This window comes from Ramularia collo-cygni, assembly GCF_900074925.1.
Source record: "Ramularia collo-cygni strain URUG2 genome assembly, contig: RCC_scaffold07, whole genome shotgun sequence".
NCBI lineage: Eukaryota > Fungi > Ascomycota > Dothideomycetes > Mycosphaerellales > Mycosphaerellaceae > Ramularia > Ramularia collo-cygni.
In genome coordinates, this window is record NW_019716261.1 from 131162 (window position 1) to 157845 (window position 26684).

At 50.7% G+C, this 26684-nt stretch overlaps 12 protein-coding genes; 4 read left to right on the forward strand and 8 right to left on the reverse strand.

Annotated features, from left to right (window-relative positions):
- Nucleotides 1-42: 42 nt before the first annotated feature.
- On the reverse strand, nt 43-906 carry RCC_05014 (uncharacterized protein; the record flags this gene model as incomplete). The annotated part of the gene is made up of 1 exon (XM_023770290.1): nt 43-906. The coding sequence occupies one exon, from the start codon at nt 904-906 to the stop codon at nt 43-45; it is 864 nt and encodes a 287-aa protein (XP_023626058.1).
- Nucleotides 907-1861: 955 nt separating this feature from the next.
- RCC_05015 (uncharacterized protein) lies at nt 1862-2938 on the forward strand (the record flags this gene model as incomplete). Its single annotated transcript, XM_023770291.1, has 1 exon — nt 1862-2938. One exon carries the CDS (start codon nt 1862-1864, stop codon nt 2936-2938), a length of 1077 nt encoding a protein of 358 aa, XP_023626059.1.
- Nucleotides 2939-3607: 669 nt separating this feature from the next.
- RCC_05016 (uncharacterized protein) lies at nt 3608-4651 on the reverse strand (the record flags this gene model as incomplete). Its single annotated transcript, XM_023770292.1, has 1 exon — nt 3608-4651. One exon carries the CDS (start codon nt 4649-4651, stop codon nt 3608-3610), a length of 1044 nt encoding a protein of 347 aa, XP_023626060.1.
- A 287-nt stretch (nt 4652-4938) lies between these two features.
- RCC_05017 (uncharacterized protein) lies at nt 4939-5745 on the forward strand (the record flags this gene model as incomplete). XM_023770293.1 has 2 exons in its annotated part: nt 4939-5064; nt 5125-5745. The coding sequence occupies 2 exons, from the start codon at nt 4939-4941 to the stop codon at nt 5743-5745; spliced, it is 747 nt and encodes a 248-aa protein (XP_023626061.1).
- An 813-nt stretch (nt 5746-6558) lies between these two features.
- Nucleotides 6559-7470, reverse strand: RCC_05018 (uncharacterized protein; the record flags this gene model as incomplete). XM_023770294.1 has 2 exons in its annotated part: nt 6559-7218; nt 7276-7470. The coding sequence occupies 2 exons, from the start codon at nt 7468-7470 to the stop codon at nt 6559-6561; spliced, it is 855 nt and encodes a 284-aa protein (XP_023626062.1).
- Nucleotides 7471-8705: 1235 nt separating this feature from the next.
- On the forward strand, nt 8706-9519 carry RCC_05019 (uncharacterized protein; the record flags this gene model as incomplete). XM_023770295.1 has 2 exons in its annotated part: nt 8706-9222; nt 9311-9519. The coding sequence occupies 2 exons, from the start codon at nt 8706-8708 to the stop codon at nt 9517-9519; spliced, it is 726 nt and encodes a 241-aa protein (XP_023626063.1).
- A 130-nt stretch (nt 9520-9649) lies between these two features.
- On the reverse strand, nt 9650-10730 carry RCC_05020 (uncharacterized protein; the record flags this gene model as incomplete). XM_023770296.1 has 3 exons in its annotated part: nt 9650-9709; nt 9767-10075; nt 10134-10730. The coding sequence occupies 3 exons, from the start codon at nt 10728-10730 to the stop codon at nt 9650-9652; spliced, it is 966 nt and encodes a 321-aa protein (XP_023626064.1).
- Nucleotides 10731-11380: 650 nt separating this feature from the next.
- On the reverse strand, nt 11381-12343 carry RCC_05021 (uncharacterized protein; the record flags this gene model as incomplete). The annotated part of the gene is made up of 1 exon (XM_023770297.1): nt 11381-12343. The coding sequence occupies one exon, from the start codon at nt 12341-12343 to the stop codon at nt 11381-11383; it is 963 nt and encodes a 320-aa protein (XP_023626065.1).
- Nucleotides 12344-13655: 1312 nt separating this feature from the next.
- On the forward strand, nt 13656-17186 carry RCC_05022 (related to DNA repair protein rhp42; the record flags this gene model as incomplete). The annotated part of the gene is made up of 1 exon (XM_023770298.1): nt 13656-17186. The coding sequence occupies one exon, from the start codon at nt 13656-13658 to the stop codon at nt 17184-17186; it is 3531 nt and encodes a 1176-aa protein (XP_023626066.1).
- A 455-nt stretch (nt 17187-17641) lies between these two features.
- RCC_05023 (related to capsule polysaccharide biosynthesis protein) lies at nt 17642-19064 on the reverse strand (the record flags this gene model as incomplete). XM_023770299.1 has 3 exons in its annotated part: nt 17642-18190; nt 18246-18577; nt 18641-19064. The coding sequence occupies 3 exons, from the start codon at nt 19062-19064 to the stop codon at nt 17642-17644; spliced, it is 1305 nt and encodes a 434-aa protein (XP_023626067.1).
- A 3365-nt stretch (nt 19065-22429) lies between these two features.
- Nucleotides 22430-24238, reverse strand: RCC_05024 (related to Strong similarity to aminotriazole resistance protein; the record flags this gene model as incomplete). XM_023770300.1 has 6 exons in its annotated part: nt 22430-22638; nt 22692-22809; nt 22864-23135; nt 23193-23624; nt 23672-23817; nt 23877-24238. The coding sequence occupies 6 exons, from the start codon at nt 24236-24238 to the stop codon at nt 22430-22432; spliced, it is 1539 nt and encodes a 512-aa protein (XP_023626068.1).
- A 598-nt stretch (nt 24239-24836) lies between these two features.
- On the reverse strand, nt 24837-26510 carry RCC_05025 (related to beta-lactamase class C and other penicillin binding proteins; the record flags this gene model as incomplete). XM_023770301.1 has 2 exons in its annotated part: nt 24837-26122; nt 26177-26510. 2 exons carry the CDS (start codon nt 26508-26510, stop codon nt 24837-24839), a joined length of 1620 nt encoding a protein of 539 aa, XP_023626069.1.
- Nucleotides 26511-26684: the final 174 nt, after the last annotated feature.

The window sequence follows — 26684 nt, forward strand, 5'->3', positions numbered from 1 at the left end:
CCAGGTGTCAACCTAAACAACTCAATCCTCGAGAGCCATATCCTAAAAAGTCCCGATACTCTTCCCGTTGTACACACCATCCTTCTCAATGTATTCCTCCACAGCACCCATGTAATCATCAATCAAGCAGAAATTCCAATACGCAGACTCTCCATCCCTGTCAATTGACTGCGCATACGCCTCATCCACGGTCTTCTGCACAAAAGTAAGATACTTGACAGCAATCTCCTGATCGCCAGCAGGGATGAGTTTGACTGCCGCACACCTGGTCGGTGTAGGTTTGGCTGCTGTGCGGAAAGTTGCTAGGGCGGTTTGAGCGGTCTTGAGTGCTGCGCGAGAGGTATCGAGGGTTGAGGTTTGTTGGTATGAGGAGCGGCTTTCGAGTTCTCTGGCGAGGGATTGTAGGGAGGAGCGGTAGATGGTGTATGTTCTGTCGATGTCGGTTCTGGAGTAGCCGGATGATGATGAGGGTTTGTTGTTTGTGTTTGAGGTGTAGGGGCCTGTTGCTTGTCTGTTGTTTGAGGTTGGGTTGTATCCGCTTGCTGCAGGTTTCCTGTTTGAGGGTGGGTTGTATGTGCTTGCTGCAGGTCTCCTGTTTGAGGGTGGGGTGTAGCTGCTCGATGCAGGCCTTTCGAAGGCTTCTGGAGTGTATGCATTCGATGCGGGTCTTTCGAAGGCGTCTGGAGTGTATGCATTCGATGCACGTCTGTCGGCCGCATCTAGGTCGTAGGCATCGGTCGCGACTCTGTCGGCTGAATCTGGGTTGGTATATCCGGATCCGAATTTAGCTGGGATGGGATCTAGTCCAAGGGCTTGCTTTGCGGTTGCTGGCTCAAAGACACGAGGAGAGCATCTGGCGAYGGTAATTAGAGCGATGGCCGTGAAGGCGAAACGAAAGTACTGCATTATGATCGTGAAGGCTGGTGATTTAATGAGAGACTGTAGGGTGAGAATGAGAGACTGTAGGGTGAGGGTATCGAATACTATATACATAAGATGGCTGATATATTGCCAACAAGACATGGGAGGAGGTAGGACGTCCCGGGAGATCCCTCTGGGGTGAGACTCTGCCAAGGCGAGTCGTTGAGTATAGCTCATCTCATGAAGTCGTCCGATTCGACCTGACCAAGATCTGTATGGATGTAAAGAGGATGAGACATGCTGCGCTCAACTGCCAGACCGCAGACTTGTTGATCTTGTGGCTGTGAAATGTGAGTAGAGAGGTGGGGAGAGGGGAGAAAGCGGATCGGCACTGCTGGGCATATCGGGAGAACACTGCCGCAAAGCCGGATACCAGCAATCCAAGGGACTGATGAAACTAGATGTGCAAATGTCTTGAAGAACGAGATGAATTCGAATACAATCCTCGGGTCTTCCGTTCTAAATGTATCTGAGGACTTGGAGTCCTCAACCCAGCTGGCAAGCAAGTTGTTGGTCCATAAAATGGAGGCCAACCGCAGTCTGTGGAGCATCGCKAGTGACTTCCAGGTATTTTCGAACATGCTCACGCATCAAAATGTATGCTGCCACCCATTATGAAAGCCAGCAGGCCTTCATCGTGCGGACGTGTCTAGTTGATTGAAGCAATGTCGTGTAGCACTCAACCTAAACCAGCCGTGTACCTGGCATATCCGGGGTCCTTGGCATGCAATATATGAGACCCGAGACAGTTCTTTAGTTTAGGTAACAATGGTTGTTGATCTGTAGATACATCGATAGCGATTCGTGATGTCTTTTCATTGTGCAGGAGACCAAGAGGCAAGCCGCAAAGTGAATTGAGGCTAAAAAGCTGACTAATCTGTTTCGACTTCAGCACTCCATTCCGCTGCATACCACCACCTCCTACCCCATCACCCTCACAATGCCGCCCCRACGGCTACCAGTGCCGCGAGGCACTTTCGCATCGCATGCAAAACACCTCCAGCAGAAGCGTTTTGCTTCAACAACGCCGGCGCTCCCAGAATTGAGCGTGTGGCGCGGCCTGGAGCCCAATACCCGTCTCGGACAGGCCATTACAGGAAGCATGGAATGGCAGACATCGACCTACTCCTTCAACAAGCAGAATATCAAAACTCTACCCGTCGCAGCGGTGAATGTGGAGAAGTTGATTGAGGCGTATGTGACGATGAAAAAGGTGGACAATACAGGCAAAGACGCGCGAGCAATCCGCACAGCACTATCGGCCAGACGGAAAAGCGCGGAGAAGATGTACGTCAGCAAGCCACGAATCAAGGATTTCGGCAATAGGATTGAGATGACAGTCTTCGTCTTCGATGGAAATGCATTCGCCAAGGAGAACGACAACAGACGGCCACGACCAGGACAAAAGGACAAACCTGCCAGCTCAGCAAGCTCCGCCCCACGACCCATCTCCAAAGATAGTCTCCTCAACCCTGTCCAGCAAGAAGGCCTCCAATCCCTCATCGCACAAATCTACTCCAAACCTGTAGAGCTCCGGATGATCCAGCTCCGCAAGCCTCACCTCGACGCCGACATCCTCGCAGCCTACGTCGCCCAACGCCTCTCCGACCGACGCAATACCCCCCGCCGAGTCATTCGAGACGCGACTTGGAAAGCGCCGCTCCCGACTGCACAAGCTATAGTAGATCTTGCGCAGAAGAAGTTGCAGCAGCTACCGCAAAAGTTCACTTTTGCGGACTTCAAGATTGGGAATGCGGCGCGGACGAGTGCGACGGGTATTGTGGATACACTGGGTCTGAGTCAAGTTTCGAGCGTGCAGGTTGAGGCTGCGGGTCGTTTGACGAAGCGGTTGACAGCCAACAGGAGTCAGAGGAAGATGGCGAGACGAGGTGCGAATGCCAAGGGACCTGGGTTCATGTTGAGAGGGTTCAGGAAGAGTCATGTGCAGTATGCTTTCCGAGGAGGCAAGAGGAGAGTGGGTCAATTCGGTATTCGTGTGTCTTTGGGACATACGTGAGCATTTAAATATAGATGCGTTGGAAGGATATACACCAGACTTAGGATGGGCTGGTCGATGTACAAAAGTAGTCCTGATACCTCAAATATCAATGTGTACAACATCAGCCACCCGGCAGATCTGTCCTTCCCCACTGGACGTAGGCTACTGTTCTAGACGTCCGCGGCCTGGAGTGCAGCATGCTACTTTACCATATCCCGCCGGAATGCCACTCCGTTACTCTTACCCGTACGAAATTTCCTCTGCTGTAACGGTTCGTTGCCTTCTTAGTCGAAAGACCTGACCTCCTGCTTTCGAAAAAGAGGCCGAGGTGACTTGGAGAAATTCACGGATCAACAGGCGGCATTCGAACGTGGTGATATGCTGTGTGCACAGTATTATTGCCTCGCCTAAGCTACTTCACAGTCCCTATCCATAAAACATACGCGGATGCTCGAGAAGTTGAACATTTTGGCCCGTCGTTTAAGACTCTCGCAGTCGTCCGAGTAGCTGGCCCTTTGCCATCTCCAGCAGGTGCCTTTGTTAGTAGCGACGCAGCCTCACCATGGTTGCTTGCCACTCTCCAGTCAATATCCATGTTATCGCGAAGCCATTAATAACGTTGAGATCCTCATCTTTTGGTCCCGAATCTTTCACGGACACATATCCCACCATCCGATGCGACAGACTCTACTGGACAACCTCAATCTCTGGCGTCGTCCTTCYCGCCTTCTTTCGGGTCTTTGGCCTGTGAGTTGGCGCTTCGACCTCGATCACATCGAAATCGGTGTCCTGGTCATTGACGGGCTGGGTCTTCCGAGATGACCAGGATGCATCTTGGAGAGCCTTGGCCTGTGTCGTCGGAATCTTCGCCTTCTTGGCCGGGGCTTCGATGACCATACAATCCGAATCGTAATGTGGCTGCACAGCTTCCTTCGGAGTCTGGAGCTCCCTTGGCGATGCTTGGTAGGCAGTTGACGACAAGCTTTTCTTCGCGCTCTTCTTGGCGGAAGATTTGGACTTCTTCAATGGATACTTTGCCGATGCCTTCGCAATCCCTTCTCCCGAGATGTCGAAGGTGAAGCAGCCACTGCTATCGATGTCCGCGAAGTAAAGAGCCCGCTCCACAATGGCCCTCCAGAGCATTCCCATGTCGTTTGTTTCTAACAAGTGCTTCTGGATGCTACCTTCGAGAGATTCCGAGATCCGTGGCGCAAACTGGAACGAAATTGGCGAAATCGGACCCACTCGATGAGACTGATTCTTCACGATTGGTGCGCCTCCAGTCGGGTTCGAAGCGATGGACATCAGGCAATGAACCAAAACCTGGGGTCCAGTATTTAGCAAGACGCGCACCTTGCGCAAGTACTTGGCATCATCTCCGATGAGCTTCACCCATTCGTGAGCAGCAATGCGATTCGCGATTGCAACCTTATCTTTTGCGCGAGTGGCGTCATCTCCGATCAGAGCGAATGTGTTGCTTCCGTAGTATACATTGAGCGCTTCCGTCCGGATCTCACGACAAGTCTTTGCAATGGCTGGAGTACCTCCTTGGGCTTTTATTCCACGCTGGATGCCAAAGATGTTGTATCTCGGTCGAGGAAATGTCTTGGCTGAGATGGTCGGGTCCAGCTCGTAGAAGTCAGTGGTGATGACAAGAGCGTAGATTTCATTCCTCAATTCTGGTGGGAGGGTCAGGAGGAGATTCTGACCGGGCGATGTGGTCGGGGCCATTGGATGGAATTCGGGTGGGTTGAAAGAGATGAGGTTGATCGAGAGCTCGCGGATGGAAAGTGAAGGGCGCTAGCGCGGCGCGGGTCTATCCGTGCGACGTCACGTGCTCCGCCGCGGCGACGGCAGGTGGTTTGTTTGGTTCACTTTATTCCAGTGAAGTATTGTCAGCGGCACTTCTTCCGGCCACCTCTTCTGCAGACATATCTTCCGACACTCGACATCCTCTCCCTGCTCCGACGACCACGACATCACACAACTATGGAATAACCCCGAACATAGCCTCCAATATGCATTCCACCCAGGAAGATGCCACGTTCGACACTAAGCACGCCAAGCACCTGATCAGTGATAATTCTGCAGATGATGCCGCGCGCAAATCGCTGCCACAGGAACTGGTGTCTCCAGACTTCCAGGTCAGTACTGCTACTCTCCCGAGAGTTGCTGAAAGTTCGCCTTTGCTAACATCCTCTCAGGGCTCCACTAGATGCCGCCTCCTCGAGCTACCACCCGAGCTTCGCAATGCCATCTATGAGTATACCCTATCCCAGGGCACGGGTGGAGTAGTCATCAAGCTCGGAGGTACGAAACCCGAGACACGCCATCCGTTCGGATTGACGGAGACCTGCAAGCAAATCCACCAAGACTGCGGGGACATGATCTACCGTTTGAACACCTTCACGTTCCACACCAACATATGGGGCAACAAAACGGTACCCTCCAACAACTTTGATTTCGTACTCGCGAAGCAAATGGCGACCAACAAGCTTCAATCCCTTAGGATCCACCTTGGCGATGACCCTCTCACCGATGTTCCAGAGGACATCCGGGATTGCTGGCGTCCGGTCCAATCGTCACTTCGGAAGCTACGCAAGAACGTGCCGGTGTTCGAGTTGGCTTTCAGCGTTTACGTCGGGCAGTCCGAGTGCGTAATCCGAATAGCGAATGCGCCGAATGCAGTGGATGAGCTGCGCAAATTCTGGACATCTATTCCGCGGTGCTACGTGGGCGATGACCATCGTCCTTCTTCTCGGAGTGGCACTTTCGACCACGTTCTTCGAAGCTTCTTTCCGTTCTGGGCCGGCAGGATAATGTGAGCAGTCGAGTACCCATTGGCAGCTATTCGGCATACTCTCTTCAACCACCTTCGGACGAGACTTTGCTCTGACTCGGCACTTCATCACAACACTGCAGAGCATCGTTCTCTGCGGGCGAGATAATGCCTGCAGAATGGACTCTACTCTGCTTACTTTCTTTCTTTCTCAAAAAAGTTTGGCAACCCGATTATTGGCAAGCGTATCACCGATTCAATCATCACGCTTAGGCAAGGTATATTCGGCTTCTGGCTCTCCTGCAGTGGCATTGGCGATTTCGACGGAGCGTTGGAAGTAAGATCCCAACGCGTACGAAGCTTTTGCGTTTTCAGAAGGGTCTTGAAAGGGATGGATAACGGCCTACTTTCCTTTGTGGAACATGACGAGCATTTTAGGGGGTCGAGGTCTTCGGACTGCATGATTGGTTCATTATTTCGTATGACCATGTCTCTCTTCATCCACAGGATCATCTTCACCTCCTCCGCGTTGTTGTTTGTATTGGGTTTTCTCGACGGCTCTGTCTCGAAATTGCTGTTCCTTTCCTCAAACAAGACTCAAATTACGTGCTCCGGTGGCCTGACATTGATCACATCGACTTGTACTCATGATATCGAGATGTCAGCTGGGCATATTCAGCGACTTTCGTACCAAGTACAAGCGTAGTTCCATTGTCATTTCAGAAACCCACGAGAGCCCGCGCTTCCTCCTTGCCAGACGCAGCCACTGCGAATCCTTTGCAGCTGAAAAACCAACGTCCTGCCTCCGTGTCGTTACTTCCATCTCCAAGGTAATACTCCTCTACATTCCTTCTCACATTCATATACCTCCTGGCTTAGCAATTTTCCCTGGTAGCCGCCACTGAAAGAAAGAGCTTTCAGGCCCTCGAGGTAAAGCAGACTCAGGCAGCGCTCCAGTATCAAGCCAATTCCGATACTCAGACTTGGAGAATTGATACCATTCGCACCACTCAGGGTCTTTGCCGAAGCTTCTAGTAGCATCGTCCAGATTTTCAAAACGTACCCTCCACTCCTCGGGATGAGAAATCTTAGCATGACGTGAGATGCCATTGACGCCTTTGAGTATGTCCCCGTGTTTTGTCAAATTGGTGCGACATCCTGGCCGAGCGCAGCAGACGGCCCAAGCATCCCTTTCTCCATCTTCCCCGCCTGTGAACAACATGTTTCCGGGAACGTCTCTGGAGGTTATGTGGATGGGTCTGTGGTTGACRTGGAAATCACCGGGTGCATCGACGTGTATTGTGCGATCTTTTGGGCCTAGGAATGGGCTGGCAGACTTAGGATTGGTACTTCCGAGCGAAGACGTTGCGTTGGGAATGTTACCATGTCTTATTGTATCTTCGTTCACGTCTGTAGTAGGACCAGTTGTCGTAGTCGTCAGATCCACGACAGGATCCGAAATTTCCTTCGAGGTTGGCGGATCTGAAGACTTGATGGTAGGAAACTCGAGCTCCAACTCCTTTTGGCATATGTTAGTGATGACAAACCTGTCAAGGGACTGCTATATCGTACTGACCTTGTTTCTCTTTGCCAAAGCTTCGAATCGCTCTCTTCCCTTTCTGATAATGTCTCCCAACATCTTCATTTCCTTGCGCACCTGCTGCCGCTCGACAAACCTCGCACGCTTGATTTTTAGTTGACGATCGTCCTCTTCAAGTTGTGCTTTGCGTTTTTCCAACGCCGCCTCCTGGTCAGTCAAGAGTACATCCATGCCTTTGATGGGATGGTGGCTGTTGTGAGACGTCGGGGGGAAAGGAGTGTAGATTGCTTCAGACACTCRCTGAGTGGGCTTTGAATGCCTATACTTTATGACCGTGATTGTCAGCAAACAACTTTTCGAAGCTTGTCGCGCCCTGTGCTGCATTGACAAAGAAGATGGGAATTTATAGCGTCGCGAATCCTTCCAACTGTCGTGTGACATCGAGGCAGTTCTTTATTGCTGTCCCTGATCTGAAGAGATTGCATACTCTAGCTAAAATTGCAGGTGCTCCCACTTCAATCGTGCGAACTTCATCTCCACCTCTTGCTCTCCCTCCTCTCGACATCATTGGGCTCCAGCCTCGAGACTCTGTACTAATACCTCCATCCATGCTCCGATTTGCCTGACATCGATCTCGTAGGAGCCTACCCTGCCTCCTCTGGGAAAGCAACGGGGATACGAAAGGCATTCCGTAGGAAGATGTGTTGACCGAATACAGCATTTCATTGGTCTCTTTGCTGGTTCCTTCGCAAGTCTTCATAAGGACCGCGTGATATTGCCTCTTGTGGATACACGGTTGTCGGTTAGCTACTCAGGTCGTGCTAGGAGAGTATTTGACACCCATCTCATTCGAGATAATCTCAATGATGCCTTGCAAGGCTATTTCCAAATGACGCTCCTGATCTCCGGCATTAGCTATTGAAACAATGAATGTCATGAAGTGATTGATTGACTAACTAAGGAACTAAATGGCTGAAGGCCAGTAGATATACCGTAGGGATTAGTCAGTTACTGGATCAGGTAACTCAAGTGAGTGACCAGCCACAGTCCTTTCAACATTAGTCCTGAAAATGGAGATGTTTTATTGTGTTCATATAGCTTTTTCTAGTTCAGGAGTAGTCGCAGTAGACGTCGAGCAAGTTGAACAAATCTCAGGGGTTCTCACACTGAGACTTTGTGATGAATGGATATCTCCAGTTTGAAGAATATTCTTCGATGAGTCGAATCACAGCTCCGACGCAGTACGGAATCGAACAGTACCATGGCTAGTATCGCTGGAAGGTCCGGCGACTCAGTGGAAGCTTTTGCGTGTTACCAGCTGTAAAACTCGTGGGTCAGCTGGTCAGCTCAAAAAGAAATCCATCCAAAAACGACCCGTTCTCCGTGTTCACACCACTCTTTTACATCAAATTTCATCTCTTGAAGAAAAAGGTCACTCCACAGAACCCCTTACCATCACACTCAACATGGAAGACTCACTATTTGGCAAATTCCCAGCCGAGATCCGTGCTCAAGTCTGGACACTGACACTACAACAAGAAACCCCCATCGAAGTCGACGAGTGTGGCCACCGAATGCGAAGTTACAGCAAAATCAAGCCGAACCTCCTTGCACTCCTTCGGACATGTAAGTCGATCAACAACGAATGCAAGAGCATGTTCTACGCGCTGAACCATTTCACACTGCAAACGCATCGATCCGTGGCCATTCGTCTGTCAGTTCAGAGATTGGTCGAGAGTATTGGGCCGGAGAATGCTAGACTGGTCAAGACGCTGCATATTCATTCCAGCGTCGATGTCGATAATACGTTTTACACGACGGAGTACCTGGAACAGCACCTAGTTGAAGCTGAGAAATGGTTCAACGAGGCCACGTCTTCGTTTCATCTTCCTTACGATTGGGGGGAGCTTAAAGTAACAGCCGGTATCGAGGCCAATCCTTTTGTCTGGAGGACATTCCACATCGATGCTTGGATCAGGGCTCGTGCGTTGGTGGATCTCTTTAGAGGGGGGGCTCGACATTATCCGAAAGTGCATTTTTTCTTGGCAAAGAGTTACTACAATCTTGTCAGGACGCATGCCAGACGGGGGCTGCCGATTTGACGCGTGTTGGTCGACAGAGGCTCTGCTGCAGATAGTGCTGAAGACGATGAGGGGAAGACTCAGCGAAGCCAACTACGCTACAACACTCAGTCATGGAGATATTTGTAATGGTATTATTGCTCTTTGCTTCGTTCAAAGGACATCTAGCTTCTCATCGACTACAATCGATTCAAGTTGAGGGACATATCGGATCTCAACGCACAAAGCCTGATTCCTCAATCTCTCCCCGAAACCAATGTCAAAAATGCTCGCTAATTCGCTGTCATACGTAGACTATCTATCGGCCATTCCAATACTACCTAGCTCAACTACTCTCGTGATGTATTGACAATAAACAGCTGCACAATAGAAGCATGTCCGATTCCAATCTTATCAATCGTTAGTACACATTTCCCGATATCAAGGATTCTCAGGATGTTACTTACCTCCTCCATTGTCCAGATCGGGCTCTCTTTCCCTCTTGCTCGTTCAAAACCATCGTATATGACCGTTCCGCGGTATATGATCCTCTGCAATTTCTCCGCGATTCCAAGCTTATCGGAGATTCCTCCAGCTATCTCTGCCGTGGTTGTCTCATCTCTGGCTTCGATGGGGATGACTTTCCCGGAGAGGGTTTGGAGGAAGAATTCGAATTGAGCGTCTTCGAAGTAGATTCCGTGGGAAGCTGGGGGCATGGGAGCAGCGGGAAGAAGATGGCGATGAACGGTTATGGTTTCGTTGGGTTGTACGCCGTACTGAGGAGACGAGTCAGGTGTGCTGAAAGTATGTTGAGGATGATATGGTGGTACTCACAGAACTTAGCGTTGCGTCCAGTTGATTCAATCTGTATCCTCTCCAGACCAATTTCTGCTGATCAGCCGGTAGACGAAATAGTCGTTCGACTTTTGTCTGTAGACCCATGACTGTCAAGTCCCCATATACTGAGACTTGGTAGATACTACCTTGAACATCTTGAATCTCCACATCAAAGTCGTTCTGGAATCCAACACTAGGTGGGGATCCCCATTCCTCCTCCTCATCATCATCATCATCATCATCATCATCCAACAGCGGCGTCTTGTCTTCTTTGATGCTGGTACTTGAATTCGACGAGGATGATAATACCGGGGAGAAGATTTCGAAAGGATCAGATCGTTGTGATGATCTCAATGACTGTACTTCTGATGAGCCGTCCGAAACAAGTCTTAATGTTGATGATTCGATGGGTGGAGATTGCATTGAGAGGCTGTAAGGAAGCGACCTGATGGCTTCGATGACTGCACTGCAGACGGTCGCGAGAGCATTCTCCAATCCGGGTTCGTTGGTTTCAATCGATTCAAAGGTGTATCGCATACGTCGTACGGCCACAGCAGCTTCCAGTGGGATGGACACTGCGACGTTGATGGACATTTTTTTCTTCTCGAGGATGGGTTGGGTGAAAAACGAGTGTGGAAGAAGGTGATGTGAGCAGTATGTGACGAGGCAGTCTTTCTTGTGAAGAATTATATCGTTGCTATATAAACTGGCCGTTTCACAGGGTCTCTGGTCGACTGTCCTGGAGACTCGTGTGTGTAGGTCAACGGCGTACCGCTGCACGACGCTATGCCTAAAATGGGAAATACAATGCATGTTCGAGCCAATGATGTGACGAAACACACAAGTGAAAGGAGGGCTTCGTTCGAAACATGGAGAGCGACTCATCAGACCTTTGCTCCTTTTGTTGAAGCAGATGCGGTATTGTAAGTCAATGTTTCTGCGTACCATAACATCGCTGTGTCCTGCGCCATAGTGTACTTTGAATTTGCTTGAACAACAGTATCTCAATAGCGCCACTGCCTGACGGCCCTTCCTTGCATCTCATCGATGAGGTTCCAGTAGCACGCATTGCTTTTGGGGTCCCTATCGCGCTGTATACTGCCCCTGAGGCTCGTTGTCGCTGCGCCTTGGGTGGCGTTATCCGTTGAAAGACGTTGAACGCATGCGTTGATATCGCAACACTCACGTCTTTTTGCTCCGTAAATACTTCTGATGTCTCTGAGATGTTCTGCTTGGTCCAAAGATCAAAACTTCCGACTCCTTCGCAAAACAGGGACGGAACTCTGGTCTCGTCTTGGCGCGAGGGTGAGATGGAGTGGCAAAGTTGTCGTGGTGTATTTTCCCTTGATATTCTCAGATCCTGATTTCCATGCATCCCAAATGCAGTCTATGTCCCGACAGCTGTGCACGCTGAACGCAATAGCCCATGCTAGAACCTTCAGCCCGCGAATGTCCTTCTCCGTCAAGATAGCTGGTCTTCCATCCCGCGTATATCCTGCCTGCATACTCTTGACGATGCTCGCTGGGCTGTCAAGCTCCACACCGAAACGAGCAAAGGTTCCTGCGGAGAGCTTGAAGTCGAAGGATGCAGTGACATCTGTCACTCGGGAGAGGAAAGATTTGAACATGTGCCGCCAGACTCGATACCAGGCCTCAATCTGGGAGTCAATCTCTCCCAGGTAAATGTCAACCGGCATTTCGAGCTTGCCCTGCTGTCTCTCTTGATGATCCTTAACACATTGTGAAAGTTCAGAGAGACCCCTCACAATAGCATCTTTGTCTCTTTCGTTTAGGACTTGATGCTCCACGCGGATAGATTGCGGTTTCTGGCGTAGTTCGGACCATTCCATGGAAATCTGCTTGCATGTCCTCGGTAGTGCGCCTTCCGCATCGCAGGCTGCTCTGCGAGCCGTTACGATTGGACTGGGATCAATGAGCGGGTGGTATGATTTTCGAAAGAGATATCTACGATGACGAAATCGAAGCTTGTCTCTTAGCAGTACGAGATCTACATGAGCAAGATCTACGACGATGACCGTGGAGATTGTGTGTTTGTAAATCATGTCGCGTAGTTCACGAGGTAACTCGAGCAACCGACATCTATCCGGCAGCGGGTCGTCGATCTTGTGTGCAGCTTCGTTGCTGGTAGTGATGGAAGACTCATCTGACTCGTGCAGAACGCCCGAGGGATCCGCGAGTTGCATCATGCTGTGAAGTTTTCGCCGCGCGGGGAATGTGGCTGTGGGACGTTCGATATCCTCGTCTTGGTCCAAGGTTTGCAATATGTGTTCTTGGGAAGTGTGCGCTGAACGACGAGTGTAGTGCTGWTTCCGATTTTGAATATCGAAAGACTCGATGGTGGTGGTGTTGAGGTGGTGAAGCTTGATGGGGCGTAGTATTTGAGCAGACGAATTCCAGCTGAGCGCCGAGTTCCACACGTAAACAAAGCTATGAGCCAAACTACCGGATCCGCTCCGCTCCGTTCCGCATGACACCTAATCCTTCCTTATGGATTTATTGGTTGCTTTCTTGGCAGATCCATTGCAAAAGAATTGTTCCCACCGAACGGGATCCGAGGGAACGGCCCACCAAGCATGCATGGAAATGCATTCTGGATTCTACCTAGCGGCCCTGGTAGTTGTCGCAATCTAGGAAATTGGTGGTACCTACTGTATACTGCTGGTGCGTAGCCCAAGCAGGTTGGGGCTTCCCAGCCGCTGATGACGAATAGACCAGCTTCCGATATGGTGGCTTCTGGCCAGGACAGAAATCTCGGGATCGTTCCGAGATGATCTGGAAAATCACTCTCGGCGTATTCGCTGTACCTAAAGCGGCTGGCGGCGAGAAGGGCCATGCTCATCATTGCCTGAACGTACGTGGACTTGCAAAGACGGGAGAAAAGAAAGAACGGCAGGCAGAAGCGGAGGCCGCAGCAATCTAGGCACCAACAGAGCTTATCACATTTCGTACCCTCTCCACCCCAAAAGTTGACGACGAAGCTGACACCCTATCTGCGTGACAGTATACCGAAGGATATTATCAAGGGATTTAGATAGTCTTCTCATGAAAGCTCCGGGCAGATCAGGCATGAAGGACGCTACCTCGCTCACCTTCCATCGAAGGGGCGTCTCGYCAGCAAGAACGCAGACGCAGACAAGKAAGCGGCCTTTAGCCTTGGCACTGCTATCGAGGGCGGAGATACGAGGTCAATCTATCTGTTATGCCCAATGATAAGGTATGATCAAGGATGTTACAATAGCCCCGGTGGACCAGTATACTCGAGAGAGACAGCATGTTCAAATGTGAGAGATGAGGTGAAGTCGATGCGATATGTGCATGCATCTCATTTTCGGTCTCGCTTTCGGTCCGAGAGCCGCTCTGAAATGTCGTCATCAATTTAGGAAAGAACGCGAAACGGATCGCGTCGTCTGAGCGTCATTGCATGCATTGGCCTCCATTCTTCATGTTCTTCCATGGCAAACGTACATACAGCATGTAGCTCGCTCTTTTCCTTCAATCATGCCGCCCTTCGTTCCTCGAAAGCGTGAGCACTCGCCAGCTCCGAAATCCTCACCCAAGCTGCCAAGTACAGATAAGCCCGCGCGCAAAGCCAGTCGCTTTAAGCCATCACTCTTTGATTCCGCCGATGCGCCTACAACTACCGTCAAATCCGCCGAGGAGACAAAGAAATACCTAGAAAGTCTGGACGACGATGAAGAGAGTGAAGAGCTCAGCGATGTCGATAGCGACGAATTCGAAGATGTCGTTGCGCCAGCTGCGAAGAGGCAAAAGAAGGCAGCTGAGGGGGAAGATGATGAAGACGAGGATGATGTGATGGACTGGGAAGACGCCATCTCTGCAGGGCCATCGAATGTTGAACAAGTCGAGCCCGAGATTGGTGATATTGACATATCCATGAAGGACGACGGCACAGGCTACATTGAGCCCTTGGTTTCTTTGGCCACGGGCAAGAAAGCGCCTTCGAAACGGGAACGACAGATTCGCATGTTGACGCACTGTCTACACGTGCAAACGCTCCTCTGGCACAATACAGTCCGTAATTCCTGGCTCAACGATAAAGAGGTGCAGAAGACGCTGGTCGACAATCTCTCAGAGGGCGTCAAGCGAGAGGTCAAACGGTGGCGGGAGAGCATGGGAATGTTGAGCGCAGAAGAGCTAGAAGCCAAGAAGCGGGAGGCGGCGAGAAAGAACACCAAGGGGAAGAAGAAGGGCAAGGGTAGAGAGCGAGACTGGGGAAGTGAAGCCACGCATGCTGAGCCGGGCGTACCAAATTTGAGTCAAGGAGATCCGCTACTGCGACTCTTGAAGGTCTTGACGGCCTACTGGCGGAAGAAGTTCACAGTCACTGCGCCGGGGCTTCGGAAGAAGGGATACATGCCATTGAGGAGGCTCCGAGACGATATTCGTGACTGGGAGAAGAATCACGACGATTTTGAGGAGTTTGGCGAAAGGATTGAGAGTCGAGAAGCTTTCCGTGCGCTCGCCAAGAAGTGTGAGGGAAGCAGAGATGTCGGAGCGCAGCTGTTCGTCGCTCTGCTGAGAGGTCTAGGTCTCGAAACCCGGATGGTGGCCAACCTCCAGCCTATAGGACTCGGAACAAGCAAGGGGGAGGAGGCTGATCCGAAGTGCACGAAGAAGGAGAAGAAGGCTGACACAAAAGCCGAAGACAAGGCTGATGCCGATGAGGCGAGGGCAGAGCTGAAGAAGAGTGCTCAAGTAAAAGGTCGGAAGCCAGCGAGAAAGAATGCCACACGAGGCAGCAACGCAAAGCCCATTAATCTCGACGATTCCAATGCCGAAAGTGACCTGAGCGATCCTCCCTCTGACGTAGATGAGAAGAAAGTAAAGGCCAAGTCGAACACGAACAAGTCTACTTCAAGACCGGTGCGGGCGAACAAGAYAAATCTCAGCACTCCCAACGACTCGGACAGCTCTCCATCGCCTTCTGATGTCGGAGTCAACATCTCTGACGATGATGACCTTTCAGTCATAGACATCACACCTGCAAACCCTAAGAAGTCCGGCAAGAAGTATGATCGCGACCTGGCATTCCCAACCTACTGGACTGAAGTCCTCTCATCCGTCTCAAATAAGTACATCCCGGTCGATCCAATCGTTCTCAGTACCATCGCATCCAATGATGATCTACTTCAGACCTTCGAACCAAGAGGGAAGAAAGCCGACAAAGCCAAGCAAGTCATTGCCTACACCATCGCCTTTTCTTCCGACGGGAGCGCGAAAGACGTCACGGTCCGCTACTTGAAGAAGCATCAGATGCCTGGCAAAACCAAGGGCCAGAGAATGTACGCCGAAAAAGTCCCCGTCTACAACAAGCGTGGCAAAGTCAAAAAGTACGAAGACTATGATTGGTTCCGAACTGTAATGTCCATGTACGATCGTCCGGAAGCAAAGCGCACAGCATCCGACGATTTGGAGGAACAAACGGATCTGAAAGTCTTCAAGCCGGTCAAAGAAGCGAAGGAGGTGGACAAGGAGAGCTTGGCATGGTACAAACAGTCTGCGGAGTTTGTACTTGAACTCCACCTCCGCCGCGAAGAGGCACTAGTCCCTGGAGCCGAAGTCGTCAAGACTTTCGCGGCCGGCAAGGGTGACAAAGCAAAGACGCATGATGTCTACCGCCGCGATGATGTGGTTACTTGCAAGACCGTGGAGTCATGGCATAAAGACGGACGCGCTGTCAAGATCGGCGAACAGCCGATCAAGTACGTCCCGACTCGCGCGGTGACACTCATCCGCAAGCGAGAAATCGAATCGTCGTTGAGAGAGACGGGACAGAAAGCTATGCAAGGCTTGTACTCCAAATCGCAGACTGAGTGGATCATCCCTGATCCGATCGGACCTGATGGAAAGATTCCGAAGAACGCCTACGGAAACATGGATGTCTACGTCCCCACCATGGTTCCTAAAGGAGCTGTACACCTTCCATTGAAAGGCAGCGCGAAGCTTTGCAGAAAGCTGGGAGTCGACTACGCGGAAGCTTGTACGGGATTCGAGTTTGGAAAGCAAAGGGCTGTTCCAGTGCTTACAGGCGTTGTGGTGGCAGACGAGCATGAAGATCTTGTGCGTGATGCATGGAAGACTGAGCAGGTGGAAATCAAGAGAAAGGAAGACACAAAACGTACAGCAGTGGCTTTGGGTGTCTGGAGGAAGTTTCTGATGGGGTTGAGGATTGTGGAGAGGATGAGAGTGGAGTATCAAGATGGCGGTGGAGAAGAAAGCAACCCATTCGTGAGAAGGGCGAAGAAGGATGCCAGTGTTGCTGCAGGCGACTTTGAAGAGAGTGGTGCCGGCGGATTCTTCAAGCCTGGTCATGAAGAGGAGGAGGTTCCGCAGCATCGAAAGAAGGATCTAGCTGTGGATGATGATGGTGGTGGAGGTGGGTTTCTCGTCGAAAGCGAAGATGACACCGGTGATGTCGATATGGATGCCAGCGGTGGGTTTCTCGTCGAAGACACTGCAGACAACTTCGCACGACCTTCCATATCAACCACGACGCCGATATCACTGCAAGACATGCACAAGGCTGTGTCTGACATTGAAGAGAATCTGAGTGAACCAGAGGAAGAGGAAGATGAACTGCCGCCTCCCGCGAAGAAAGCAAAGAAAGCCGCACCCATCAAACCGAAGCCCCGCGCGCGAGCTGCGCCAAAGCCGAAGTCAAATCCCTCAAGACAGCCCGCCAGAAAGCGCGCTGTCACTCCGCCCGAGGACAATGAGGAAGAGGACTCCTCCCTCTCCGACGCACTCTCTGAAGAAGGTTCCTCTCCACCAGCTGCAAAGTCCCACAAGTCCCCGCAAGTCGTCGTCAGGAAGCATCAACCTGTGAATGGAGGACGAAGGAGCAGCACCCGGACTGCTGTGAAGAGTACGCCGGTTAAAAGCCAGTACTTCATGCACGGATCCGATGACGATAATGATGAAGAGGAAGAGGAGGAAGAAAGTGATGAAGAAGAAGAGGAAGTCGTGAAGCCCCGAGGGACTACTGCGCGGACTAGGAGAGGGAGATGATAGTGTCGTGTTGCGTAGAACGTGGCATCTCTGCGATGGAGAGGTGATGATGTCGCGAAATTCTACAAAAGGAAGACTTTGCAGCTTTCTACGCGGAGAAGAAGATACCCAATTATATACACTAATTTACAATTCATCCCGCTCTCATGCCACAAGGGCCAGCAGCAAATTGAAAGCGACATGCCACTGATTTCACAAGCGATACATCTCAATGAGATCTTCTCTTCATTGGCGACCTTCGGGATGTCCTAGGCGTCTCGTTTTGCCACGTCGTCAGGTTTATGCTGTGCTTGTGCTCACTGCTGTGTTCTCAAAATCCAGTATATGTAGTGGATGCCTCGCCGGGCAACGATCTGTAATACTCCAAGGAAAGTATACTGGGGTTCATTGAACTACTATATTCTGACTCATTCACTTCCAATTTTATTCAAGCTGATGAGCATATATCTTCCTCCCTACTTTCCCACTTCATCAACTTTAACCGGCTCCAACACACCAGCACGCCAAACCCTCTCCGTCTCCAATTCCAGCTTCAGCGGCGCAAGTTCACGAATCTGATCGAAATGACAACTTCCCCATCTCAAATACGCAGCAAAAGTACCCTCTTCAATATCCGCCTGCTCATACTCTTTCTTATTCCAATACGTAGCCAACCACCATTCTTCCGTCCCCGGAGATCCCGTCGACAATTTCAAAACAGAGGAATTACTGAGAATTTCATGCACCAAAGTTTCCGCTTCATACCAATCTGCATCTTGGACACAATCCGGTCCACTGCGTTTTTTGGAGAAGAGTTCCCATTGTCGCTTCCCATTCCAGAGGGTTGTTAATTGATGTCGCCACATTTCTTGCGGCATGGCGATTCCGAAGATTTTGGTGGCCCAGTATTCTGGGCCGTTGAATCCGTCGTTGGGATCTATTAGGTGTCGGATTCGCTCGATGCAGAAAGTTTGGGAGAGATAGTCTGTTATGGGACCCATGTCTGGGAAGCTCACTGGGATATCCTATAGATAATTTGAGTATGGACTCCGGGGAAGAGGAGGAGGTTGGCGACTTTACCTTGTTAGGGGTATGCAGCGTTCCCATATGTCGTAGTAAAGGATGCAAGTGAAAGCCATCCTGATTCGTCGCTCCGTCCTCCCACAACGTTCGATATACCTGGTAAACGCGCTGCAGAAAAGGATTCTGGGCTCTAGTTGCAAAGAACCCATTCGCCATGGTCAAATCATTATTTTCGTAGCCTGCAAGTAGGAATCCTGCCAGTTCATATGGGGAATTGGGATCTTCAATCTTCTTCCAGCAGATATCGTCCAAGTGGCGGAGAAGAATCATTCCGGCGTCTAGCCAAACACCACCGTATTCCAGGAGAAGCGGTAGTCGGACAAGATCTCCTAACTATCAGTCAGCACACCATTCCGCCAGTTCCTTACATATCATTCAAAAGGCAGACAAACCTTGAAATTGTCCCGCCTTTTCACTATCCATCCTCCCCTCTCTAAACACAGCAGGAAGATACTTCTCCGCATCAATATAATTATAAACATGCGTCTCAGACCCCGGAACAAGATCCGTGAAATGTACAGTCCACTCCGATCCCATGCGTCTCACAGAAGCAATGACTCCACGCTGCACCCAAGGTTTCATGGATTTCCAGCCTGTATTCCAGAAGTACCAGACATTCTTTTCCGAAGTGACGGGATGTTTCTTTTGAAGATATTCGATAATTTCTTCGTCGGTTCGGGAGTCTACGCGCTCTTGGGGAATATATCGAAGTCCTTGTGGTGCGGTATCTGGCTTGCCTGAAGTTGCGTTGTCTGCTACGATGGCTTCGGCTTGGTTGGATTCCGCGTTGACGGGTTTGGGGAAGTTATCGGCCATGATGAGGGGATGGATTTTAGAGGTCTGGGATTTCCTCCGGGTTGCTCTTTGTAAATAACGTCGATCCCATCGTTGCAAAACTTGGAATTCAGCCGCACCTTAATAAAGCCAACAGTATCGCCATACTCATTATGGCTATCCCGAAGCTCCTAACCTAAACAAGTAACTTCGGGTCTAGCTGGGCCGCATCCTTCGCGGGATGTATCATGGAGAGAGGAAGGAAGCCAATCAGAGATTGAGGGGTTGCTGAATGTCTCGGGAGGTTTATTGAAGCGTGTGCCGCCGCGGTTAGTCGCCGTGGGGTCCAAGTTTGAGGAGCTTGTTACGTGCCGATCTTTCAGCTGAGCCCCGTTTTTCATACTGTAGACGCAGCACACCATCAATGTCAGGCGTCCCGGTTGTAGGCCGAGATACGGCGTTTCGAAGACTTCGCTTGTGGACGGTACTGGATGACGCCTTAGCAACAGCTGGGCCGGTGGCGGTGTTAGCTTTAGTAGTCTTCTTTACGGCTGGACTGCTTTCTTGTGATTGCTGCGCTATGTTGGAAAATTGGATAATGATGCTCGGAGTAAGCGTGATCGTCCGAGTGCGGGACAGTAGGGATGACCTAAGCTAGGCATAAGGGTTAGGGTTGGGGTAGTGGATTTCGCCAACATAGCGGCAAGTGTCTTCCTTTGTCGAGGAATCACCGGAGGATTTGATCCGGCAGGCCTATTTATTAGGCTTTGATGAACTTCCTAAGGTACAAGTCGTTCGATGCGTCGTCTTTCGAGCAAGATACGCATCTCCTGATGCAATCACTAACAAGTTACTCATGGCCACTTCTKGATGTAGCCACTGGGCTTAACAAATATCGTCTCATCCTCAATTTTGCTGCCAAAGCATGTCGTTAACGATCATGCGGTGGATGCCGACCCAGAACCAATCAATCATTTGAACGCCGACAATAAGCYGCCCTACGACCACACGTGCAGCTGTACAAGTAGGTAACCTCTTGCGACTTGACATCTAGCATATGCGTTCACTCTCCGTCTGGCAAGTTAATCGATGACAGTGACGTGGCATGACGACGGCGGAAGTCGTCTTACTGTATTACCGAGAGTTCCACAATCGAGCCTAGCGGCGAAGATCGGAGCTAGCGCGGTTGCACAAGTGAATGATTCTGAGAACATCGAAGTAGGTATCGCTCACGTATCCTGTAGTGGAAAGATGAATGTTTGATGCATGGTAGTCATGTTGTCTTAGAGTAATCCGGAGTAGCAAGTTGCCCACGAATAATAGAGAGAGATCTCAGTGATCGCGAGTGTTGAACTCGAAGAGATCTTCCAGAGCTGCCCAAGATTTCACGGAAAACTGGTATCCACTGTGGCTAGAACGATTAACTGCATGAAATACTTGAGTTGGACTTCTAGTCCCCGAGTAGCTACTTGACTCCTTCATCCTAGCGACAGCGAAATGGGCGTGGCTTGAAGGTCCGCGTCGTCTCTCGCAGCGTCTACACCAGCAGCTCAACCCTCCTCTTCGATGAAACCTTTGATATCCAAAGAAACCTGGCTTCGATGAGGGGACCGTATGCAGATGTTAATGCTTCGGGTCAACCCATAATCGAAATGAAAACTGGCAAAAGATCGGCTGGTCTGTACAAGAGCTTCATGCGAGGCATAGAACAGTGGGTATCCATTGAAATCCCTTGAACTTGGACACCACTTCAAAGGCGTGTGTGGTGATACCCGCAACGATGCTCGAGGACGTGCAATCGCTCGGTACCAACGTGCGAGTTTGGGGTATCAACAAAGTGGGAGACTTTTTCCTGCTTCTCATATAACAATCGTCTTTCCGTGAGCGAAGCTCCCTGTGGAATTCAATCTCATTAACCGACGACCATACTTCATCATGGCAGATTTCGCCAAGCCTCATTCTCCCCGACGCAACGAAGAAGATAGCGACGTCACCCCTCATCGTCTACCACTAGCACGACGACTACCAGATCATGTGCGCAATCACTTTGTCGCAATGCAAGTCGATCTATCGTCTACCGCCGCTTACGCACCACACCACGTCTGACGAAGTTATAGATGTGGCGAGTTCGTTGGAACTGTCCTGTTCTTGTTCTTCGCTCTAGGCGGTACGCAGGTTGTCAACAACCTGCCAATAACTTCCGACATCAACGGTAAAGCGCAGGCTCTTCARTATATTGCTCTGTGTTTCGGATTCTCGCTTGCCGTCAATGCTTGGTAAGTTGTTCGAAAATGACTTCGCGTCTTCCTATACTGACAATCAAGCCAGGGTATTCTTCCGTATCAGTGGAGGACTTTTTAATCCGGCAGTGACATTTGGACTCTGCCTGATCGGTGCCCTACCATGGGTTCGAGGTGCCCTTCTATTCGTTTCACAGGTCCTAGGGGGAATGACAGCTGCTGGACTCATCTCTTGCATGCTTCCGGGTCCACTTTCTGTAGAAACGACCCTAGGTGCCGGGACCACAGTAGCCCAGGGAGTATTCCTTGAGATGATCCTCACCGCCGAATTGGCAAGTTCCTCGAGCTCGCTCCCCAGATATATTTTTGGCTTACTTTCAATATCCAGGTCTTCACTATCATGCTGCTGGCAGTAGAGAAGCATAGGGCGACGTTCATCGCACCAGTGAGTCGACTTGAGGAGGGACGACTTCAAAGTCTTTGACTAACCCGTGATCAAACAGATTGGTATAGGCCTAGCCCTGTTCATCTCTGAACTCGTCGGTGTCCTCTTCACAGGAGGGTCGTTAAAGTAGGAATGATACGCTCCATCGATCGGAGGATTTAGTTGACCATATCCACAGTCCAGCTAGGTCCTTCGGGCCAGCAGTCGTCAACAGAAGCTTCCCAAGCTATCACTGGAGTAAGCGTCATACCCAACATGCTGAATGCTGCGTCTTACCAACCAAATAGTCTACTGGATCGGACCTCTGTTGGGTTCTGCTCTGGCGGCCGGCTTYTACAAGTTCATCAAAGCTTTGGAGTATGAGACTGCAAACCCAGGTAAGCCCAGCTGCTATAGAGAAATAAGATGGGCATCTCGCTGATGCGATGACCAGGCCAAGACGCTGCCGGGCCACACGATGAGCATCGTCACCGCTTCAGAGGCCGCTTCAGCAAATCAGGCCCCGCTGGACAGCCACATGGTGAAAGCTCGGCTTCAGGAAACCGCAGGGAAGAGGCAATTTCGCCCGTCTGAAATGCTGGTAGAAATAATATCGGTGATCGAATTGTATGTTGTCGGAGAAGTAATTAATAATGCGATGATGCGTCGTCTCGTGCTCATCGGCAATATGTTGTAGCCGATACTCGCTATAATGACCTCGCAGCTACATTGCTGTAAATGTTTCAAGCTTTTATTTCTTCCTCGGAAATCGGTACCTCAAGCCTCTTGTGTTTTCTCGCAGTAATGAAATCGTGAAGGAGGAACGACAACGCAATCGCTAAAGCCAATCCAGCGAGCCCAGTTCCAAGCCAGAAAGCTCCTCGAAACCCTTTGAGCACTTCGGTTGGATTATCGCCGGAGCTGACATTCCTCTCCACAGTTCCAGCCATTCCTGGAGAATGTTAGCTTTCCGTGAGTATTAGACGTGCTTCTTCATTCACGAACCTAGACCAAGACTTATCGAATAATTGACCAGCGTGTTGACGATACTAGCAGCGGCACCCTGATGCTCTTGAGGAAACCTGTTCGCGAGGATGATAGTGCAAGCTGGGAAGGCGGCGTCCTATATTCATCACGTCAGCACCGTCTAGAAGTTTTCGTATGTTGATGTACTCACTATTCCCCACGGCTCAATAAGCATAGAGACRAAGGTGATCGCCCAGTAAGTCTGCTCGACAGGAGCAATGGCAAGCAACAACGTCGCGACAACGAATGCCAACATGGCATACGATAGAACGAAGCTTGCACTCGTCCTGTGCAGGGCATATCCTGCAACCAATGCAGCGATAGTGCCCGAAATGAGAATTGGAGTGAATTGAGCCGTCACGGCCAAAGGTGTGTAGCCACGCAGTTGAGTGGAGAAAACGAAGTAATAAAAGTCCCAGATTCCTGCAGGTCATTGTGTCAGCGCATACTACTCCAAGATAAATCTCATGATATGCTCACCAAAGCTCATGAAGCCACAAACGATCACGACGAGGGTCAGAGTCGCTTCTGTGTCAAAGTACTTGGTAGGTATCAAAGGATACTCTGCGCGCCCTTCCCACCAGACAAACGCCGACAGAAGCACTACCCCAAACGCCAGTGTGATGCCGTTGTAAGCAGCAGCCCATCCCACGACATAGGCCTGATTCCAAGCGAAGTTGAACAGCACCAATCCGGGAACAGCAATAAGACCACCTACAGCATCAAGCCTGGCAAGCATATGGTCCGTTGGTCGTACCATCGTCGACTTAGGAAGCGCGTATGCTGAAAGTACTCCAAGCACCATACACATCAAGCCGATTGTGTAGAAAGCCCATGACCAGTTGCTAGTAAGCTGTCCAAACAAGGCTCCGAGGAGACACCCTCCAACAAATCCTGCGGGTGCCAGAGTTCCTACGTTGATGTCAGTCTGCGTACCATGAAGTGTTGAGTCATCTTACCAAATAGTCCAAATACTATATTCTTCTTTAAGCTTWCCTCCGGGTACTGTCGTCCCAGTATCGCAATTGCATTAGGGATGAGCATGGCCGGTCCAATACCTTGCATACCCCTGCAAAAATCGAAAAATATGACCTGTCCTGAATACCTAAAACCCGCTCACGTTAGCTGCCGTTCAACTCACTCGTCGCATCTCAGTCTACATACACACTAAGACCAGTGACAATACTCCACACAGAAAACCACAGCCAGCCAATCAAGACGAGGGTCCTATGGCCATATAAATCTCCAATCCTGCCAAAAGGGAGTACGAAAGTGCCAACAGTGAGCGCATATGAAGCAGCGAACCAACTCTGCTGCGCACTGTCACCCTCAACACCGAAACTCTCTGCAATGGGCCGCAGCCCAGCAATCACTATGCCTAAGCATGCTTCTTGCACCGCTTGTGTCGTGCTCAACGTGACAATCAGCAGAATTTCCTGGGCCCTGGAAATCTCAACTTTTTCGTCCGCAAGTGATGGACGCGAGTCATCGCCGGGAGGCTTGGCCGCGACGTCGGATTGAGGCATGGGGAACGACGAGTTAAGGGGATTTTCGCCTCAAGAACAAACCAAGGACATAATGTAGACTTGTGTCTTGATGTTTGGCGGTGATGATGTGGCGGCCAAGCAATTCAAAAAATGCACCATTCTGGACAACGAACACCGAGGCGCTGTTGTGTGCATTCTTCAATAGGCAATTATGACGCCGATTTCCATTACTCCGGCTTGAGTTGTRTTAGTATCAACTCTCACTCGATGATTCCCAAACCTTATAGCGTCGATCATGGAGAATTCTTCTTTCCAGCATCCGTTCCCCCTCTTACTGCGGAGAAGGCAGACAATGCAATGGAGCGACTGGATCATCTCTCAACAGTCACCTTGCGGAGCATGAAGTGACTTTGAATATGTCTCGTGGTAGCGGTCTCCATAAACACTCAAGGCCGCGAGAAGGCAGCTTGAAGATCGGCCGTTTCGTGACCTCGGGCCATGGGAGGAGGAGAAAAGCGAATTTTCATGATTTGATCGTGCTGTCGAGGGAAATTATACTCACTGAAAATCATCCCCGGCACATCTAACGATCCATCGACATCGTTCGCGTGCGAAATTCAGTTATTCCAACTTCCCCTCACTTTCTCACATACTCGTTCAGGCGTGCAAGCCAACAGCCGATCGTGGCGCCACAAACAGCGCCATTGCTATCGCGATGGAAGCACACCGTCCAGTCGCCAGGAGGTTGAGCATCCAGGCCTCGTGGGCAGGCCAGCAGCCAAACGTCCTCCGCAACATACCGCATCAGATGTGCCGGGCCATTTCGGCCATCGGCAAGGTATCCACTGAAAAAGCCATACAACACAGTTCCCTCTCCGGTACAACGGAAGCTACTCTCGGAATCTGAGCAGTGATACTCACCCAGATAGTCCTTTGTGAATGATAAATCCTCCGTCTCCGGATCAGGACGCTTCGCAAGACGCTTGGCGCGAAGCACTCGATTGTCGGTAATCCGGTTAATGTGCAGAACATCGCCATCGATGGAAGCCTCCATAGCACGCGACGTAGCAGTCTTGATTCCAGTGAGTTTCACCGGAGCCCTTGCCCGGTCGTAGCTGATGCTGATTTCGCCATCTTTACTCCCGGCTTCCACCCTCACCAACAGCTTCGTGTCCTCGTCCAAGAAGCTGCCCATCCACTCCGGCGAAGGGCTCACCGATGCGGTGGTTGGCTCTTGCAGTTGCAATGCACCTTTCAGAATCAAGTCGGCTGCACCACTGGGGTCCGTCTCGTGATTGAGCATCACTACCACGGAGACTTCTTCAGACGGTGCGTGAACACGCATGAGACGGAATCCCCTCAGTGCTCCACCATGTCCAAGCCATTTCGTGCCCACAGTCTCTCCATGAGCGAGTCCGAATCCATACCTGGCGGGAGTCCCATCTTTGAAACTTTGTGGTTCTGCGATCGTCCTGTAAATGCTCTTTGGGTCACTCCAGCTGCGGTGGAGCCACTTCTCGTACGCAATCATGTCTTCGAGCGAACCCACAACCCCTGCATCTCCAGACCATTCCATTCGGTTGATTGCTGCAAAATAGCCAGTCTGTTCTGTACATTCGTATCCAACAATAGGGAGAGGAAGTGCAGCATTGTTGGGGCACAAAGAAGCCGTCTCCATACCTGCTGGAATGAAGACGCGTTGACTCAGAAGCTGACCCAGCGATTGACCGGCCACGTTTTCGATTATTCTCGCCAGGATGTGGAAGTTGACATTGGAATAGGAGTACTCAGTGCCTGGCTCAAAGTGGAATGATCGAGTCCGGTTCAGTGCAGCAGTGGCATCGTCAGTAGCACTGAATATGCCATCTGGTTTGCTGCCCCAGAGAACTGTCTCTGCCCAGTAATCTCGAATGCCTGAGGACACTAAACGAAGAAGTCAGCTTTGTGCTGTTGATGTTGGAAGGGGACAGGACAAACTATTGCAAAGTTGCTGTATCGTGACCTTGCCAGCAAGCTGTGGCAGTCGCGTCTCCAGCTCTGTCTGCAACTGCGCTGTGACATCCCCACCAGCCTTTGCTGCGGGCGTTGGATCTCGAATCAAGTCGACCATGACAAGGCACACCATCTGCTTCGATATGCTGCAGATTGGGATCTGAGTGTTTGTGCGCATTGGAATGGCACGATCCATATCGGCATAGCCCCAGACATGGTGAGTAGCGACCTCTCCCTTCTGTACGATTGCTATCGCACCGCCAGGTCCACGGATCTTGTTTTGAGCATTCCTCAGCACCTGGTCCAAGTTGGCTGACATTGTGTGGGTGAGTCTCTGCTGTGACGAGAATTTCAATGTCTGCAGACTTGCAAGGCCGAATGATCTAGCTATCAGTAGGCTCACAGATCGCATGTATCAACGATGATTAGGTGGAAGGAGTCACATTGATGGTGGAAGAAGTGGAACACGCTCACGTAATCACCCGCGTCGCCT